The following is a 12,325-nucleotide window of genomic DNA, read 5'->3' as shown; positions in this document are numbered from 1 at the left end:
AAGAGTTAGAGAGGATGGAGCTGCCATCCCGAGAGCCAGGGGGTCCAGCGCCACCAGGGGGTCCAGAGGGTCCAGCGATGCTAACGTCACCAGGGGGTCAAGCATCGCCAGAGGGTCCAGCTTCGCCAGCCCCGCCAGAGGGTCCAACGTCGCTAGCGCAACCAGAGGGTTCAGCGTCGCTAGAGGGGCCAGGAAGTCCCACATCACCAGGGGGGCCAGAGGATCCAGAGGGAGCCGGGCCGCCGTTCTCGCCTCCGCCACCAGAGGGAGCCGGGCCGCCGTTCTCGCCTCCGCCACCAGAGGGAGCCGGGCCGCCGTTCTCGCCTCCGCCACCAGAGGGAGCCGGGCCGCCGTTCCCACCTCCGCCACCAGAGGGATCCCGGTCACGATGGTTCAGTCCCACTGGGAGGACGCCGGATGGGGAAATAAATATTCCACCTTGGCCGCCCCCATGGACCATGGACGTCTCCCTGTCCCGGGACCAGACAAAGGACTTTGGGACTTGAGGGGAGAGGTGGCCGTTGGGGCCATGTGTGCTTGGCACGGGGGGGGTATGTGACGGGGAACTCCCTGTCTATATGAATATGTTTGGAACTGGCAGGGAGGGGGTTAAATTTCTCCCTGCCAGGAAAACATGTGAAAATGTGGCTGGAGCTCTAATTGAATAATTAGTAATTATTGATTAATTGGGCTCCAGCCACAGGGGATAAAAGCCAGGGGAGAGGGCCTGGCTGGGGTGTTTTTTTTGTGTTGGAGAGTTTTGTGTTTTAAAAGAAAGGAGTATCTTGTTTAAAAACCTGGAACCTGACCATTTACTTTGTAAGTTCACTTATTATTTCTGCTTGAATCTCTTTTCTGTTGGCCCTTGGGCCTATTTATTTGATTATTTTGTTTAAAAAAAGAACTTTATTTTTGCCTTTACTCTGTCTCTGAGCCTCAGCCCTCTGTCATCCTGCCACAGGCCTTATGAAACAATTTGTCAGAGCTCTAGATAAGGGGTCGGCAGCCTTCAAGTACCTTTAAGACTTCTTCCCTAAGCTGTCTGAGGCAAAGGTCAAAGCCAGTGTCTTCGTCGGACCACAGATAAAGAAGATCCTGGAGTGCAATGAATTCCCCAAGAAGCTCACTAGTAAGGAGAAAGCGGCTTGGAACAGCTTTGTCGCAGTAGTTTGGGGCTTCCTGGGCAATCACAAGGCCGAAAACTAGAGCTGGTTGAGACTCTGGTGAAGAACTACGGTACAATGGGCTGTAGGATGTTCCTCAAAGTCCATATCCTTGATGCTCATCTTGATAAATTCAAGGAGAACATGGGAGCGTACTCGGAGGAGCAAGGCGAGCGTTTCCACCAGGATATACTGGACTTTGAACGTCGCTACCAAGGGCAGTATAACGAGAACATGATGGGAGACTACATTTGGGGGCTGATTCGTGAAAGTGATTTACAGTGTAATCGTAAATCTCAAAACTACTCACTTCTAAATCTTTTTTAGTCACTTTTGTATTACTTCAGTATAAATACATGTTAATTTGGATTCAGATGTTTTTTTCTGACTTTATGTGAACTAAAAGACACATTTGCCCGCTTTCTCAATGGAAATAGGTAAATTTCAAAATATCACTGTCCTGGTCACAAAAGCAAAGTTTGTGGGGAATAATAGCCATTTTCTATACTTTTGAGGCATAAGCAATTAGGAAATAACACTTACTACCCAGGAACAAAAATTGTGTTACATAGTGTCATTATTGCTGTTGTGATGTGTTTGAAGTATACTGTGTTGTTTTTATTTTTTTTACATGTTTTAAATGTCTATCGTTGCTTTGACAACACTTGTAAAAAATCAGTCATGCCAATAAAGCACTTGAAATTGAAAAATTTAATTGAGAAGGACACGGTTTACATTGAGTAGTCAAGTTGTGAAAACTATAGTCACCTTGTTGTCTCTCCTATAAGTGTGTGTGACAGCTGCAGTCGCGAAATTGAATAAATATACAATTAAGTAGATGTGCTGAGTTTATATCTCAAAAAAATCAAGTCATTTGGTACATCCATTCTCTCAACCAACATTGAACCCGAAAGGGAGAATTTCAAACATTATTCAGAGAGATGAGAGTATGTGACAGTGAGAGATATTTTAGAATGGCAGATGAAAGGTTTGACAATCTGTTAAGGCTGTACTCCTTTCCAAAAAAGACGCACTTTGCAAGGTTGTAGGTTATGTAATTCCAACTTTTCGCACAGACCCTCGACTCCGCCCAGAAAATGTTGGAGTCTGAAGTATGTACTGTAAGTTTTGTACTCTAAAGTAACATTTAAACTGGTCGGGAAGTATGTACTGTAAGTTTTGTACTCTAAAGTAACATTTAAACTGGTCGGGAGCCAAAAGGAATAGTCTTTATATTGGTTTTTGTGTACTATCTAAAAGCTCTTGTGTATGTTGTAGCTAAAACTACATCATTTGGTGAACTTTCCGTGAATTCATGTATTTTTTTTTTTGTTTTTTTAATGTATCTAAGAATTACCTTGCCAAAATCGTAGCCTTGCCCATAATCCTACATGATCACATTGCTCTACTGTTAATACAAAATAAGCTTATTGGATCTGAAGAAAAACAACAACAATAAACCAAAGCTACATTTTGCTTAATTGCAATAAAATGTTTCCTTTTTGTTCCCCACATACTGTATATGGGGTGGCCGTGCATTTATGAAATTCAGTTTTTGGGCTGACTGCAATTGCCATAAGGCTTGACAGCGTCGTTTGGGGATTCGGGATCGATCTTGGATTTTTTTTTTTCCTTTAATACAGTAATACATCTCTCTTTCACTTGATTGATTTGCCTCCACACTTCTGCCTTTCCTCAACAAACTGCCAAAGAATCAGAGCTGTATGATAATAAAGTGCTGGGAATTTCCCATTGAATCGGCCCCAGAGATGGAGTTATAGCCTAACAGCATGCATCAATCAGTAGTGACAGCCTGGTGAACCAATGGAAATCTGTAGCTGTGCCAAAGAATGTTTGATGGACTATTTAAATTATATAAGCAGGGGGATCTTTGTACATTTTGTTATGACCCAAATCTTGGAATGAAATTCCTGACCTTGAGACTGTTTGATGCTGTTTGTTGTACAGTCAAACGTTGATCTATCTATCTATCTATCTATCTATCTATCTATCTATCTATCTATCTATCTATCTATCTTGTGGCAGATGCCTGTCTGGAAAAATTGTGTTGGTGGTTGGCAGGGTTAGAGTTAATTTCTGTCACTGCCAGATAAATATGTGTGTGGCTGTGTTTGCACAGACTCAGGTGTAATTAGTTTATTTAATTTTATTTGATTACCTGTTTAACTGTTTTGTAATTGAATTGGTGTCATCTGCCTGGGATTAGCAGGCAGGTGTTTAAACAGAGACAAATGTTCAGGGCAGTCTGTGTGAAGACAAGGGGCTGTCAGTATGGAGAAACCTGTGTGGTTAAGGGGAAAAAAAATAGTGGGTAAACCTTTTTTGTTTGTGTTTGTAACATGAAAAATGTTTTGTGACTGGTAAACAGCTTAGCTGTCCAGTGTTAATTTAAGAACTGGAAAAATTTAGTTAATACTCCTGGAGAGTTGGGTTTTTGTTTTTGTTTTATTTTTCTTTTATTTCTGTAAAATAAAATGGCATGAAAGTGCTCAAAACTTCCATTTCTGTGTCTGGGTCTTAGTAAAAGGGGCAAACGAACCTTAAAAATAATGTCTATCTGCAGGCAGGGATGCAGAGCGAGCGCTCTGGCAATAGGTCAGTTGTTAAGGTCATGTGATTGCTCTTTTAGTACAGACATTTTGTAGCCTTAGTAAATGTCACATAAAATACCAGAAATCTTTATCTGAAAACTCTTCTACATAAAAACTACAAAGCACAAATCAATATTGACAGAGTGATTCTTATCGCTTTTGCAAATTATTCCCAGAACTAACAAACTGACATTACAAACAATGTGCTGGAAAGCTTGGAAACTGATTTCTGGTGTAGATTACAGCAAGATTTTACAAGTTAGTCCCATACATATTTACAAAAAACGAACAATGTTCAATGCCGTTTTAGTATCTTTAATCTTTGTGCGGAACCTAAGGCACCACTTTATATAATTTTTGATATGTAAAAGGCTTCACAACACTTTATCTGTAGTTCAGGATTACCCACAAAAACATGAGCAAATGAGAAATGAATGTATTGAACAGATTGTGCAGTCTACTGCACATTTAAATTTTGTCCCATTGAATGCTTATGTTACATCTCTTAACTTTTACAAATTATAATTTTGTATGGGTGGTTGCCAACCAGGAAGTATTATGCAGCTGTCTTACAAGTCTATGGTCTTGACATAATGTTTCTGTTTGCCAGCTGCTGGCTTTTTAGTAGTATGTAATTATATAGGATAAAATAAGAGGTGGTTGTCATGCAGCATCTTTGACAAAAACACCTCATTACCAGTTGTTTAATACTTGCAGAATCCCTAATATAACCACATGTTCCATTTTTCACTAGCATTTGCACAATGTGCTATTGTTACAAAACTACAAATATGGGTTATGTTTTTTGGCTAGTGCACAGCAAGTGGGGTTTTGGATATTGAGCAACATTTCTGTTGAAACGTTTCCAAACGTTTCTGAGAAAAGTAGATGCTGGGATTTTCCCTGAGCAGGGAGTTTACATCCTGTGTGGGGAGGTACAACATTTTGAAACCTGACTATAAATTAGAGAAGGTTTTGAAGAAACAGAAGTGGTTGCTTCATGCAGTGGGAGTGCTGTCACTGCTTAACTACAAGGGTCTTTTAGCATTCACGAATTCCATCAATAATCCAGCTTCTGCTAATTGGCTGTAAGTGTCCTTGTTTTGTGTTATGCGTTCTAAAATACCATTCATATTTAAATACAACTTATTGTATGTTAGAGTGCAGGGTAATAGTAGTCTTAATATCACGTGGCTGGAGCTTTTGATTTATTATGGTTGTATTGTGCTTATTTATTTAATGTATATGGTGTGCATTTTGCATGTTGATAAAATTGTAAATCGAACTGAAAATGATTACTGTAGTAAATTTGTCACTGGTAAAGAAGCTCACTATAATACCAACTAGAAAATTAAACCTTTTTTTTTTGGAATGTATGATTAATTAATTAATGTGTACTTAATACTTAACTTGTAATTAGTGAGTAGTTGCAATCTAATTAAATGTTAATGAAGCTTAAATAAAGCTTCATGTCGGATGTTCTATTAAAATCATATAGCTTGCCAAACATGTAATATGCATGTAACCACTGTTCCCAAAGCAACATTCGATTAATTCAAATTTATTAGATTGAGTTAAGGCAGCAGGAGGTGTCCCTGTTTTACCCATATGAACATGAACTTTGTGGTGTGGCTCATCATTTTAATGAGTATTTTGTAGACCAAGAAGTATCATGCATAATGTTTTGTGTTTGCCAACCGTTGCATTTTTAGTAGTACGTTATTAAACAGGATAAACTAAGTGGTTGATGTGATGACAGAAGCAACTCTTAACTATTTTCTTATTATTATTTTACTTGCAGAATCCCAAACAACCACATATGCAGTTTTTCACTAACATTTGTAAAATATGCTATTAAACTACAAAAATAAATGAGCTTTTTGGCTAGTGCACAACTTGTGAGGTTTTGGGTATTAGGCAACATTTCTGTGTCACAGACTATTTAGAAACTGTTAAAATGCCTCTAGGATTTTCCCTGGATTTTTATTTTTTTCAGGAAACTGTTTCCAAAACATTGCTTAATGCAGATGTAATCTATACGTTGTAGCAGTAATTTAATCTTTCTGTGTTGCAGGGATGGAGAATTGCTTTAATATGACTCCTCTATGTCCCGATGCTAACAACACGTTGGGTACCGTGTGTATTTTTGGAACTGGTGACTTTGGCCGGTCACTGGGATTGAGATTACTGCAGGCTGGCTATTCAGTAGTATTTGGGAGTCGAAATCCCCAGAACTCAAGCCTGCTTCCCAAAGGAGCACAGGTGCTTAGCCATGTGGAAGCTGCACAGACTTCTAGAGTTATTTTCATAGCAGTGCACCGAGAAAACTATGAATTCCTGTCCGCATTTTCCCAAGAACTGGCAGGAAAAGTGCTGGTGGACATCAGCAATAACCTGAGGAAGAACCAGTACCCAGAGTCCAATGCAGAGTACCTGGCCAAGCTGCTACCTCAAGCCAATGTAGTAAAGGCCTTTAATACAGTCTCTGCATGGGCACTGCAGTCCGGTAGCCTGGATGCAAGCAGGCAGGTAAGGATCGCTGGAAAGTAAGAGGCATTTTTTCAAAGAGTTTACTTCAGTCTGTAATTAACTGTTTAATGTTTAACTAAATATAAAAACACCTATTGATTTACAACTAGCATCAAACATCTCAGTAAGGTAATTGATGCTATTTTAATAACTCTTGAGTAGTTTGTTTCTCAGTATTTTACATAACTGTTCAATTTAAATCTTTTAGAAAATAGGAGTTAATTAAAGACTGGTAAACGCTTTGAAAATATGGCCATATGTGCTTTACAAGAGTGATACCTGATATGTTAATGAAGGTGTGAGAAAAGGTATGTAAACAAATTCTTAGTTGCTAGTAGCACAATAATAGATTCATTTTCTCAAACTGTTTTGCAACCAGACTTATTTTATGAGTGTTTAAGTGCATTGGTCAGTTTTTTTGATACACGTTATTCAGGCTCATATCATGCTACTGTACATTTCTTTATATTTTCAATAATACAATTATCTGTATGTGGTGATTACAGTACAATACTTGGCTGTATAAATTACCTTTTCAATAACAAATTGACCTCCAATTAACTAAACAAGCTGTGGCAGTATCTCATGTCAAACCATAATGTGATGGTGTGCCCTCATACATACTACGGGTGTACATGAAGCCAGAAACTGAATACCATAAAAACTATACATTCCTCGACATGGTTTTGAGAATCTAGATACACACATTGACTTCACAGTATTCTCAGTTAGGCTGAAACAGTGAACACTACTGGATTCATTGCATATGGATTAGTATTAGTATGAAACTAGATTTTACAATAGAGGAAATTAACTAGCACTCAGAAATTGCACATTCTTACACTCTTAGGGCTGTATTCTGATCACATCACAAATGACAATGCAAGCGTGAACAGCACTTGCCCCAGATTATGTGCCGCATAAATGGAGCAAAGACATAAAAAAAAAAACACTGCACTAAAATCGTTTTCTGACTTGCACTGTTACTGGGTCACCATAAATTACAACGTGTGGTATCATTAACATATTCGCCAAAGCGATTCTGATACAGGGCAATTGGGTCCCAAAGTGACAATTGAGCACCAGGTTTATTTAGTGGCGCAATCAGGAACTTTAACAATTGAACATACTATAAAAAGCAAATTAGTCCTAAGTAACAAGTTTGTGTGTTTGGACTGACACAGAAAGAGGAACTCAAAGAAAGAAAAGAAAAAGAAAAAAACAACTGAAACAGGGGGGGGGGTGTCACCACGGGAAATTTAAGCCCTGGTTATATTGAAACAGAGGGAACGTGATGCTACACTTCATGTCCAACAAGAAAATGAATCATCTGCTGCTACTGGTAGACTGGTCAGGGAGGGTAGTAAGTATTTTACATTTTACATGTAGTAATGTCAATGCCATGAAATAACGTACCTTGTATAATTACTATAAATAATAAATTATTGCCCGACGTGCCTCTGCCTCTTCTATTAACATAGCAATCTCCTGTGTTTGGTTTTGTATTCTCTCGGCAAGTGGCCTACCACTTTCTGTTCTGACTTGCGCTGCCACCCAACATGATCGCCACTTCAAATTTTAAATCGGAGCCTTGCGGTTACGCAAGCGCATTCTGTCTCTTGTTGCCTGGCCCTGATTGGACAGCAGATTCCCCAACCTACTCAGCATTGATGGGTGGGGGGTGGAATTAATAGGGCACACTACAAAAAAAAAGTTTTACAAGGCACTTCTATCTCAAGCTACTGTATGGCTATAAATGAATTTATGTTCTGCATACTAGCAACACACATGTGTTTCAAATGTTCCCTGTACAGATTTTGTTTATAAAAACATTTTCCCTATATTTGAAGATGGTACAATTATCTGTTCAGGGATATAAATATATTTGGTGAGCAGCGTGTTTCACTGTCGTCATTTATCATTCATAGAAAATAAATACAGTACTGTTTTTGACCTGTTTTTTTTTTTTTTTTTAATAAAATTGGATTTAGAAAAGGGTAAATGTATAACACGTGATAAAAGAGCGAAATGGGTAACGGTTTATGTGTTGTACCAATAACCTGTTTAAGAAATATCCTTCACTCCAATGTTTATGACCTTCAGCTCATTCACATTTCTTAGATAAGCTACCGCCAGAAGTTAACCCATGCTTTTCTCTCTACATGTCGTACTGAACTTGTACTTGTAATATATATATATATATATATATATATATATATATATATATATATATATATATATATATATATATATATATATATATAATATATATATATCTTCTAGTATTAAATAATGAAAGCAGTTCTGAATGATTACAAACTGCAGCATTTTTTTTATGAGTTTATTTTCAGCTGAAGTGTTGGGTTATGTATTTGCTTTTCAGTTAATTATCTAGAATTCCCTGGCAACAACAGAAAAGCCCCTAGCAACTGGTGCATTGGTCACAGTTTTGAACACTGAATTTGTCAGAGCATCAACTGAGGATTCCTAATTCACAAAAGGTGACAGCACCATCAGTTTTCATTTTCAGAGGTGTAAATCCCTTTATTAAGAAAAAAACTAAATGCTTCAGTTCACATTTTGACTGTATTTATTTCTCATGGGTTTTCATGTGAAAAACAGCAAGCTCATACAAATATTGCAGCGGTTGCTTTCTTTTTATATGTTGCATCAGTTTGTGTTTTCATCCTTTTTTATTATTATTCAAAATTATTCCAAATGTACTGATTTAAAATGGGCAACAAATACACAAACTGCAATCATTCTGCATTCATTCTGTTACAATACTTAAGGGTACTGTATAACTATAGATCTGCCCCCACATATCCATCCTTCCATTATCTGTAACCGCTTAATCCTATAGAGGGTCACCATGAGCAGGAGCCTAACCTGGCAGACACAGGGCGCAAGGCAGGACTACACCCTGGATGGGACGCCAGTCCATCGCAGGGCAACTGAGGGGCAAGTTGGAGAGACCAATCCACCTAGCCAGCATGTCTTTGGACTGTGGGAGGAAACTGGAGTACCCTGAGAAAAGCCACGTGAATATGAAGAGAACATGCAAACTCCACAGAGACAGACCCCTTTGGCCAGAATCTAACCCAGGACCCTGGAGCTGTGAGGCAGCAGCACGCGCTACTGTGCCGCCCACTGCCCTCATATAAGCTCTATATTGTTTTTGGTGGTGTTGTTGTTGTTTGTTGTTGTTGTTGTTGTTGTTGTTGTTGTTGTTGTTGTTAATCATACAGTACAACATTCCCTTTCTCCTACAGGTTTTTGTTTGTGGAGATTGTGAATCAAAGCAGATGGTCATGGACATTGCACGGAGTCTCGGGCTCATAGCTCTAGATCAAGGATCTCTTCTGGCAGCCAATGAACTGGAAAACTACCCCCTGCAGCTCTTTCCTCTGTGGAGATTGCCCATGTACATTGCCACGGGGCTGACTGCAGCTTTCTTTATCTACTGTGTGCTCACAGATGTAGTCTACACCTTCGTCACTGAGGGAAAAAATATTTCTTACCGGATCGTGGTTTCTATTGCCAACACTATTTTCCCAATTGTGTCTCTGATTATGCTGGCTTTGTGCTACTTGCCAGGTGTGATTGCAGCCATCTTGCAGCTTTACAATGGCACAAAATACAAGCGTTTCCCCAACTGGCTAGACAAGTGGATGCTCTGCAGAAAGCAACTCGGGCTGGTAGCCTTGGCTTTTGCTTTTCTTCATGTCCTGTACTCACTGGTAATTCCAATCAGATACTATGTTAGACAGCGCCAAAACATTTACACAATTTCCCTGGTAAGTACACTGCTTTATAAGGAAAGTGAATTGATCTGTTTTGCTGTAACACTGTCATACACTAGTGTAATCGTCTTAATCATGTAAATAATTCAACTTCAATACACAAGCTATTAATGAAGTAGCAGCACCTGGTTATCCTGGAAATATTCACACATGGCTAGCATTAGTAACCTTCAGCAAGATGAGTGCTTGTGCTGGTCAGGTGTAATTATTCCTGAAGTTACCAGGAGATCTGTTTGATTATTTCATTTATTCAACCCTGTATATATTAAAGTTCCTATCTGTGCAATTTTTAGAAAGGAGAGATGTTGTGAGCTCAGGCTGAAGGAGGCACAGCTGTAGCTTGTAACTTTAGTAATGAAACCAAGATATTCTGTGTTTAAACTGAACCATGGCAATGGCACATAAATAGAATCCAATTAAATCATGATGCAAGTTTTACCCAGGGCTGTAGTATAACTGTATAGAACAAAATGCATGTTTAATAATATAACTGCCTGGTTAAGGGTACTGTATATTTTTACATGTGCTGTTGCTGCTTAATAAATGAATAGCTGGCTGTGTGATTGGCTGAAATGACCTTAAGCATTGTATAATACAGAATATAAATAATGTATCACTTCCTGACCTATTTATTTTAAATTCCTTGTTTATTATATACATTATTTAAACCCCTGTGGATATTTATATACACACACACACATTTAGTTAAAATGCTGTTACCATTTTTTTTCAGGTCAAGGATAATAAGACATTGACATTTGACAGTGCCATGTCCTGGCGTAGTGATTCATTCTATACCCTGGGGATTCTGGGATTCGGCCTCTATGTCCTGTTGGGAATAACATCTCTTCCTTCAGTCAGTAACATGGTCAACTGGAGGGAATTTCGTTTTGTTCAGGTACGACTACTAAAATGTAGGTTTCCTCTAAGCATAGCAAGATTGAGTACTTGTTTCCTGTTATTTTTCTCACCTAATAATGTTCTAATCGTGATTGTTTTCATTAACTTTGCTATAAATTTAACACAATTGCATCTCCATCGACCACACCTTAATCAAGGTATCATTTGAAAAATGTTTTTTTGGTATAAGCATTTTATTCAATATCTTGGTTATAAAAATCCTGTGGTGAAAAGTTACTGCAGTGATAGAACATAATTGCATATTCTACATTGGGGAGAAAGATGGAAGTCAAATAATTGGACACTATAAATTTAAAATTACAAAAAAGAAAAAAACTACTGGCTTCTTATTTGTGTCTTAAAGGACAGTATGTTGTAGACTACTGCACATAAAATTACAATATTTATGTTTTTTCATTCACTGAATTAATCTATGGGTGTAACTTTTGACTTACTAAAATGTTCTTTCTTTACAGTCCAAACTTGGCCACATCACTCTCCTGCTGTGCACAGCTCATACTCTTGTCTATGGCTGGAATAAGTTCCTTTATTTGTCTCGCTACAAATGGTATCTCCCCCCTGCCTATGTGCTTTCACTCATTGTTCCCTGCATTGTGTTGGTCCTCAAGCTCATCCTTATAACTCCGTGTGTGGACAGAGTCATCACAAGGATCAGACAAGGCTGGGAAAGGAAGTCGGTACATGATAGAAGTGGGCAACCCCTTATTTAATAAATGCATGCTATCTGTCCTGTTACCACTGTCATGTGGAAGTATTGTCATGAATTTGTACTTTCTAACTTTTACTATGACTGAAGTACATGTTTAGAAGCACAGTGGAAACCACGTAGTGCCAGTTTTAAAATACTGTTACTCTATTAAAGGGGAAGAGAAATGGTGGGATTTTACAGCTATTCATCAAGTGCTAAAGATAACATTTCCCACTCAAGACACCCTTGTATTTATCATATAACATAATAAAAAAGACTTAAAACTATGGCAACCGGCACTTAAATTGTGATGTGTACCTCCATATTGACAGTTTTCCCGTAACTTCACTGGTTGGAGTGCTCAACCGGCGGGTTTGTAAACAAAGATGGCAAATCTCACAGCACTGGAGCCAAGTGACTTTAAAGAGCTAGAATCTATTGGTAAAAATTTTCCAGTGCTATATGAATTTGAGCTAATCATAGAGCGCCAAATAGGCCTTATTGAAACTGAAGGAAAGGAAATTCCTGGCAATCTGATCCAGTAGAGAGATATGGATCCTGACAAGACAGGACACAGTTTCTGGTGCAGCTGCACAGTAATGCCAACTC

At 38.5% G+C, this 12,325-nt stretch overlaps 1 protein-coding gene across 1 annotated transcript; it reads left to right on the top strand.

Annotated features, from left to right (window-relative positions):
* The first annotated feature begins 4,747 nt into the window (after positions 1-4,747).
* Positions 4,748-12,003, top strand: steap4 (STEAP family member 4). The gene is made up of 5 exons (XM_041245472.1): positions 4,748-4,863; positions 5,850-6,304; positions 9,577-10,101; positions 10,841-11,005; positions 11,484-12,003. The coding sequence occupies exons 2-5, from the start codon at positions 5,852-5,854 to the stop codon at positions 11,736-11,738; spliced, it is 1,398 nt and encodes a 465-aa protein (XP_041101406.1). The 5' UTR covers positions 4,748-4,863; positions 5,850-5,851; the 3' UTR covers positions 11,739-12,003.
* The last annotated feature ends 322 nt before the right edge of the window (positions 12,004-12,325 follow it).

This window comes from Polyodon spathula, chromosome 3 (assembly GCF_017654505.1).
Source record: "Polyodon spathula isolate WHYD16114869_AA chromosome 3, ASM1765450v1, whole genome shotgun sequence".
Taxonomy (NCBI): domain Eukaryota; kingdom Metazoa; phylum Chordata; class Actinopteri; order Acipenseriformes; family Polyodontidae; genus Polyodon; species Polyodon spathula.
This window is presented reverse-complemented; position numbering and strand designations above follow the sequence as displayed.